The sequence below is a fragment of the Benincasa hispida genome, chromosome 5 (assembly GCF_009727055.1).
Source record: "Benincasa hispida cultivar B227 chromosome 5, ASM972705v1, whole genome shotgun sequence".
NCBI classification, from domain to species: Eukaryota; Viridiplantae; Streptophyta; class Magnoliopsida; order Cucurbitales; family Cucurbitaceae; genus Benincasa; species Benincasa hispida.
In genome coordinates this window covers 24,314,772-24,323,618 of record NC_052353.1, presented here as the reverse complement: position 1 = coordinate 24,323,618, position 8,847 = coordinate 24,314,772, and the positions used below count along the sequence as shown (strand labels likewise).

Sequence of the window (8,847 nt, the reverse complement as noted above, 5' to 3'; positions counted from 1 at the left end):
AATAAAAAAAACTAAAAAAAAAAGAATGATTATGTTTTTTAGTTCGGTCATCCACCCGGCCGGATAGAACACCAGGCCAAAAAACAGAATCATTCCTTTTTGTGCGCCTGGCCGGGCTAGGGTTAACTCTACCAGGCCTGGACCCGAGAAAGATCCGGTGAAGCCCGATCGGGTCACCCGGTGAAGGGTCAATCATTTTATTCCATACCCGATGAATACGCAGTGAAGCTTGGTCGGGAATCAAACTTATTCCAACATTTATTTTTTTCCCGATGATACCCGATCGGATAATTTGAACTCATTTTCTTTCTACCCGATGAATATCGGTGAAGCCCGGTCGGGTATCAAACTTATTCCAAAATTTATTTTGTTCCCGGTGAAGCCCAACCAGGTATCTTAAAAAAATTTTGCCATTTTTTTAAATTTTTTTTATAAATTTATAAATAAATATCAAATGTAGGGCATTATTAAAAAAAAAAAAAAAAGAAAGAAACAATCAACAAAGAAAGCATAAATCAAACTTCAAAAATGTCATTTAGTTTTGTCAGTTTTCCCAGAAATTAGTGAACTATTGAGAATACATACAAAAATGAAATACATACCTTCTAATGACGGAGTGTACAAAATTAGAACTTCATGGAGTACAAGTTTTGGACTTGATAAATTTCGTTCTCGAAATAATTTGGTGAAGAGAACTTTTTGTGGGATTGTAAACAAATCAAATTTGGTTGAGAATTTTTTGTGTGAATAATTTTTTGTTAATAGTTTTTGGATAAAAAAGAATTTTAGGTGGAGATTGTGAATTAATTTGGTAGTTGAAATTGAAAATAAAATTTTAATGAGGGACATAAGAGTAATTATACCATCAATATTTATCATGCTTATAACATTTTTATCATCAAAGGGTTAAAATTTTCTTTTTTAAAAAAATAGGTAAAAAAACAAAATCAAACTTCTAATAAATCATTTTTGTCAATTTTTCTTAGTATGTGTAAATACAATTGCAGAGCTGAAACAAAGAAAGAGAGAGTGGTAGAAGACGAAGACGAAGACGAGAAGAAACTAACAACTTCAGAATTCCGACCACAATGAATAAAACTAGCATTTACGCTTGGCTTGTTTCAATTGTTTGCTTCCTCGTTTTGATGATCGTAACCCCATCTATCCCTCAGTCGCAGGACTACCACAACTTCGCCGATCACCGCCAATTTTTCGGTCAATTTTCCTCTCCTTTTTCTCATCTGCGTTTATATTCTTAATCTGTTTATCTCTTCGTTCCTCTCTCCTGATGAAATGCCTCTGCTATTCCAAATTCTCGTCTGTTTACTTGTAAATTCATCATATTTTCATTCCAATACCAGTTGTGTAGAGAAATTGGAGTTTTTGAAGCGACCCCATCTACAATTCTGGGGTTTCTTTGCCGTCTTTGTACTTGCTGTTAGGGTTCTTTCAGTATTTTTGGTGCTAATACTTTGAACCGATCAAATTTCTCGAAACTCTGCTGCTTGCTGCTGTTGGGTGTAGTTCTTTTGTGTTTTTCCTCATTGAAATCGTGTCCGTGCCTTTGTTTTGTAATTCGATGACTCTATAGTTAAAATCTTGTTTGTTAATCCTTTGGTTTTTTAAATTTGTGCTTGTTTTACGGATGGTTTTCAATATTTCTTAGATAAACATTTAAATTCTCACCCATTTTGAAAAACAAAAATAAATTTTTGAAAACTACTTTTTTTTTAGCTTACAACATTTGGCTTACATTTTGAAAACACTCTTAAATGTAAACAACAAAATATAAAAACCAATAGATGAAAGTGATATTTATAGGCTTAATTTTCAAAAAAAAAAAAAAACAAACAAAAAACCCAATGGTTATCAAATGGGGGGTAAGTGGTTCTTTTTATTTTTAAAGAATAGGTATAATTGGTATTGTTCTTCTAACGGTTATACAAAGCATAAAAGTTCAAGTCCTCAGTCTATTCTCATGGAGGTGAGTCTCTTCTATTGAAGGCACAAAAAAGCCTCTTACGATCTAATGAGAGCTCAAACCTCTTACGATCCAGAGAAGGTATGGAGGTTATGAGATTGAGTCTCACCTTGATGCTTGCTTAGGAGTTAGGAGTTAGGATTGGCATTATTTTTTTATTAAATTACAAGTTTAGTACTTGAAGTTTCATATTTGTGCCTAATAGGTCTTTGAACTTCTTAAAGTATCTAATAGCTTTTTTTTTTTTTTTTTTTTTTTTTTTTTTTTTTAATTTTTTTTTTTTTTTTTTTTTTTTTTTTTTTTTTTTTTTTGTGATAAGAAACATTTATCTAATAGGTCTTTGAACTTTGAAACTATCAAATAGGACCTGAGCATTCAACTTTGTGTAAAATAATTGTCTGCCATAGTTGATATTTTTTGTAATTAACAAATCTATTAGATATTAAATTGAAATTTTTGTCTAAGAGGTCCGTGAATTTTAAAAAATGTCGTAGGATACCTATTAGACACAAAATTGTAATTCTAGGAACACCTATTTGACACAAAGATGAAATTTCATGGATTAGACTTGTATTTTAACCCCTTTTTTGTTTGATAGGAACAGAAACTATTCATTAGTGTGATGAACTGGATTATAAAAGTAGTTCCTATCAGATCTATTGCAAAAAAAAAAAAGAAAAAAAGAAAAAAAGAAAAAAAAAAGGTGAACTATAATTACAAAATGGAGGAGACAATTTACTCCTGATTACAGCTAACAAAGATATAGATTCTATAAGACAATCGATTTCATGATTCTTATCCATGTAGATGCTGTTGTTGCGCTTAAACCAAAGTTGTAAAAGAAAGCTCAAACATGATTTAACCAAAGGATCTTTTATTATCCTTTTTGTGAGGATAGCTAGATGGCCGATAGTAAAAGAAATATAAGAGAAAATATATCACCAGGTCATGAAAATTCCCAGCCTAAGGATCCTATTCCTTGTAGATAATTCCAGACATTTAAGACAAAGACATAGCTATACTATAAAGGTGGATTTGTGTTTCTTTATTGGATAAACACATTGGGCAGCAACTGAGAGATCAACATACCCATGGGGATCTTCCTTTGTAGCTTGTCAAAAGTATTAATGCATGAGTGATTGAGCTCCCAAATAAAAAACTTCATATATTTTGGATGTTAACTTGACCGTTCATGATGGCAAAAGACTATATTTGTGCTTAATTCTGTGGAGGAAAGAACCTTAGACAGATTTAGATGAAAAAAAGCCATCTTTTCCTAGATTCTGACATTATCAATCCTCTTGGACGCATTAAAAAGGCAGTAACAGAAATGATGGTGAGGCTCAATCTGCAATTTCCTCCTCCAGAAGGTTTCTTCTCATGTGGAGAGTCAATGATACAGAGTGTTAGTTTCAAAAGTCTGCCATGGTGCTATCCTTTTTGAGAGAGAGACGGTATAATTGCGGGTATTGGTGTTGGAGGCTTATCTTCTCCAACCAAACACTTTTTTTTGTTTTCGTTTTTTTTTCCCAACATTATCTTTTCTTGTGTGTGTGTGTGTTTTTTCTTATGTCGGGATGTTACATGGTCGCTGATGATGGAAATTCTTGTCCTTTTTCCTTTTCTCAGGTATACCTAATACTCTGAACGTGATTTCAAATTTTCCATTCTTGATTATTGGTATCATAGGCCTTGTGCTTTGCTACCATGAGAATTATTTTAGGCTGAGGTGCATTTTCTTTTGATATCATTCACTTATTTTCTTTCCCAATTTTTGGATCTTATATGATGAAGTAATCTATTGTGTGATTATTATTAATTCTCAATTGATTATCTTTTCCAAAGTTTGCGAGGCGAGCTTTATGGTTGGACTTGTTTTTATATTGGCGTGGCTCTTGTAGCCTTTGGCTCCTCTTATTATCATCTTGAGCCAAATGATGCTCGCCTTGTCTGGGATCGGTTACCTGTGAGTCACTTCCCCCATTATGGAGTATCACTTTTTATACAGATTATTTTCAATCATATAGCAGTATTGCATGCAGTATGTTGATTTTAACTAATTTACTCTTCTGGAAATTGTAGATGACCATTGCATTCACTTCAATCATTTCAATATTTATTATTGAAAGGATTGATGAGCACAAAGGAACACTGTCCATCATACCTTTATTGTTGGTCGGTATAGTTAGCATTTTATATTGGTGGTAAGTGTTTTCAAGTTGTTTATCTTAACAGTTAGCATTTTACTAGTTAAACTCGATGTGACTGCTTTAACGGAACTCAACATCTTGGACACTTTTATCTTATAGATCGTATCAGTGGAAACTTGGGTTTTCTGAAAGTCATGGAGTAATATAACATTTATAGTTGAATAGGTGTAATAGGTTTGACTTTGTATAAACACAGTGATAAGAATGCCTTATTAGTTATTAATATTACAAATGCAACTCTTGTTGAAACTGCTATCTGAGCTTGCATCATATGCCTTTCAATACAAATAAATGGTGCAACTTTTGGAAATTTTGAATTGGCTTAGAAAAAGGATTTAAAATGATCAAACTTTAAAAGTGCAATTGGTTACCTCATCTTTTACATGCTAGAAATAGTTTGATTATGGAATGAACTTAGAGAAATTCTCATCTGGGTTTTATGTTGTACATGATTGGCCTATTTCTTTTGCAGCTTGTTTGATGATCTACGCCCCTATGCACTTGTTCAGTTTGTTCCTTGTATTGCCATTCCATTAATGACTATTTTGTTACCTCCAATGTATACACATTCTACGTACTGGCTTTGGGCAGCAGGTCAGTTGTTTAAGGTATTCAAATGCTGTTTTCTGTCTTGTCATTGGTAATATATGATCTTGGATACATCTTTTTTTCTTGCAGGATTTTATCTATTAGCAAAGGTAGAAGAAGCTTGCGATAAACCCATATATAATTGGACATATCATATTGTTAGTGGTCACACACTCAAGCACTTGTGTGCTGCTATGGTTCCTGTCTTCTTAACTTTGATGCTTGCCAAGCGAACAATTGAACCAGACAGGCAATTATTTCTTGTCCTATCTTTCTAACTTGTCCTTATGTATGCAGCTATGATTTATTTTAAAAAGGCATGCTTGCGGAAAGTGCTTCAAATGGCTCTGCAACCCTGAAATGAGATAGTAGTATGTTAGGTATCTCTACTTCCTGCAATCAGAAAAACCCAACAAGAAATGGAAGATCAGGGGATAAAAATCCCTATTTAGATATATTGATAATTTCAACTAAGAGCAGATATGAACCAAGTTAAAATGTCTCAAGAACACTAGAATCAAGAAAAGATAAAAAAGAAGGAAATAATGGAAATATTACCCTGCTGCATACGGGAGTTTCCAGGATACTCCCCTAATACATAGTAGCCTTCAGCTAAAAAGTCCACACCACAAAAGAGCCTCTAATCCCCTTCATAAACCCCTCCACTGGTCCCCACTTCTCCTGTGACAGATTATATGATTCTCCGCCCACAATCAATTGAGAATTCCCTTTCCTGCCCCTTCGTTCGTATGTGTGAATGATAGGGGGTCTCATAATATAAGTCATTGGTTATCATTACTAATTGAACATAAATGCTCCATTCTTATGTTAATCTCTCTTGCACGGTACACCGTGATTCAAGTGATTCACATAAGTGTGCTCTTTCTCACCTTATCCAGAAAGGAAAATCTTTTGATGGGTTTACATACATATCCTTTTTGGCTCATTTGGTACAGTTTCATTTTATTTCCAATATGGCTACAGTTTATCTTCTCTTTTGGCCAAATGGAGGTGCTTTCTCTTGCCTACCTCAACATGGGATCAATTTCCCACAGGTTTAGAAATAGTGGAGAGTAAGACAAGTTGTAGTCTTTTGGTGTTTGATCAGGATAAGTTATTACTATAACCCGTCTGTGGGAAAAGGGTCAAATCTTGGGAGAATAATAGGGTTTGGAGGAGTAGCATAAGATATATATATATATATATATTCCATTTCCTTTTTTTATTTTTATTTTTGATATCCTTAGTGTCTGGGCTAGCATACGCATGTTCCAACTAATCTCATGGGACAATCCGCATGACTCTACAACATTTGGGTGACAAGGAAACTTGTAGGATATTAAAATCTTAGATAGGTGGCCACTATTAAAGTCATGTTCCTAATTTACCACCAGGCCAAACCCATGATAATTCATATCCAAAAAAGTACTTGAAGAAAATTGTTAGTATTGTATTTAGGCCATTTCAATACTTGTTTTGAGCTTCAAAAGACACGTGAACATGTGGAATATGGTTTTCAAAGTTGTCCAAGAGTTTGTGAAAAATCTGGATCTTTTTTCAAGTTCAACTTCAATTTTTAGGGAGAAATCTGAATGGGAGAAGATTTATGAGGAACTGACATATTCTTTCTCCCATTTAGTCTAGTTTCTGGAAGGCCATACTGTACAATCATCCATAGTTTGACATATTCTATATTTCTCATTTCAACAGTTACATATATCATCACATATATTTTTTTTAATCAATTTCACCAAAATCTTTGCATTATAATCCCTTTATGAGCCCTTTCTTTTGTGATCTCTTGCAGGCAGAGTTTATACAAGATTTGGAAGGTGACATTGATGAACTTTCGGGATGATAAAAACAAGGTAGAGGCCTCAGTTTGTTCCTTCTCATCTGTCCCTGTCCTAGAACCACAATAGTTTGAATTTGGAATATATTTCAACTTAGTAAATATTGCTCTTTTATTGTATATAGCTGTATTTAGACATTGAGAAAGATCACACAAAACTCAAGTCTCCCAAATGTAACCACTTATTAGTTGTCTCCAAATTCTAATCTGCTTCCTCCAATTACCTGTGGTGTGTAGGGTAAAGTGAAGTTTTGTTCTTTGAATACATTAACACATCAATAGATAACTGGTTAAATTATATGAAATACTTTTGAACTTTAGAGTACTTATGAGTAGGTTTTAATTATGGTATTGACTTTTGTTAAGTTTCATTTAAATTTTAAAATAAGTTCCAAAATATACCTTTGTACTTTCAGAAAATATCTTTAAGTATGACAGTGACTGGCTTATGTGATATTATTAATTATATACAAGATTTAAGGTCTATTTGTTTTATCTTGAAATTATCATTAAAATCATCCGATTGAATGTGTCCAAAATTTTACCAAAAGGAAAAGGAAAAAAAAAAAAAAAAAAAAAGGGAAAAAGTTAAGTTGACGGTGATAAACATATTTTAATGATATGCATATTTGTAAATATTACAAGGTGCAGCAAGATTTTGGGGGAGCCTATTAGGATCTTTAAAAATAGGTTTTTACGTCGAAAAACCTTTGTACTTCCTGCATTTTGTAATTGTTCTAAATTTTGAATTATTTCGTTAAGGGTTTTTAGTTTTAATTTTAGACGAATTCAACATTTTCACCATTGTTTTGAATTTTAACTTTGTTTTTGTTGTTTATTAATTTCAGTTGTTAATCAAGATATTTTAAATTAATATTTCGTTTACAAGATTTCATTTATTTTATTCTACAATTCATTGGCTAAAATTGATCACAACTCCATTGAGGTTTCACAGATACATCATGGTTTAATTTTTAGTGCCTTTTTAAATATATTGGAAAATGTAAATATACATTACACATATTATTCAGTATATAAAACGAAAAATTATTCAAATATATGTTGAATATATTTTACTATATAATCAAATATACATTGTTTTCCTTCGATTTTTTTTTGGTTAATTCTTGATTTCATTTATGGGTGGAACAATTTTCACATTTTTGGCAAAATTTTCCTTGTATAAGTTTTGAAAAAAAATCTCGTTTTGGAAAGTTCAACTTGTCTTACATGTATCTTTTGGTGTGTATATATATATATATATAAATATATATATATATTTCGGGTAGTAGAGAGGGTTGAAAAAGTAAATTGAACTAGATTTTATTTATTTATTTTTTGTGTAAAATATAAAAGTTTAGATAATTGTATAAATAGGCCTATTAATTTAGGTTATATAGTATTAGAGCTTTATAAAGTTCAAATAGGGATGTGGTCCAATAATAAAGTTGAGATTCGATTTAAAAATGATGAAATCAAAAAAGGAAACATCTTGAGAAGGTATGTTGAAGTTCCCACATTGAAAAGATAGATGAACTACTCTCTCATGTCAATTGATTTTGAGATTGAACTCATATTATCTAATAATAACAGTTATCACTCAACATATGGTAATCTTTTTGTTCTTGTTATATTAAAAAAATTAGGGTTGTATTAGTAACTTTGCTCAATATATTGATTTTTTTTTTTTCACTTTTGTTGTTGGAGACAAGAATAATGAAATTGGATTGTAACATTAATTAAAGTATCATTCGAAAATTTAACAAAAATCATAAATCATAAGAATTATAGCAAAATCACTTAGACATTTTTCGTTAGTCCTAAAATTTCCTCAATGATATCTTGCATTACACCATAATTAAAATTTGGCCGTCTTATATTATAGCCAATAAAATTTGCCTTATTTGTTTGAATCTCAAGATAGGATCAGTTTTTTTTAAAAAAATCAAATCTTAAGTTATCTCACCGTTGAATGAGAAATTTCGGTGAATCATGAGTTTTCATATCATCAATGAAAGTCCGAGCCTATTGGAAAAAGTATAAGTTGGATTGGACCGAGTAATTAAAGTCGTTTGGACCCAACTCAATTCAAACCTATGGTGAAATTTTAGATTAAGTTAAAAAGATCAATCTCAAGCCCAATATTTCGGCCTAACAACAAATGGGCCCAAGCCCAACTTTAGCTCAAACCTAATTTGAGCCCAATAAAGTAATTA

General features: G+C 31.8%; 1 protein-coding gene across 1 annotated transcript; it reads left to right on the top strand.

Moving 5' to 3' along the window:
- The first annotated feature begins 979 nt into the window (after nucleotides 1-979).
- Nucleotides 980-6,929, top strand: LOC120078245. Its single transcript, XM_039032470.1, has 7 exons — nucleotides 980-1,215; nucleotides 3,611-3,710; nucleotides 3,827-3,947; nucleotides 4,064-4,185; nucleotides 4,664-4,785; nucleotides 4,870-5,029; nucleotides 6,587-6,929. The coding sequence occupies exons 1-7, from the start codon at nucleotides 1,089-1,091 to the stop codon at nucleotides 6,699-6,701; spliced, it is 867 nt and encodes a 288-aa protein (XP_038888398.1). The 5' UTR covers nucleotides 980-1,088; the 3' UTR covers nucleotides 6,702-6,929.
- Nucleotides 6,930-8,847: the final 1,918 nt, after the last annotated feature.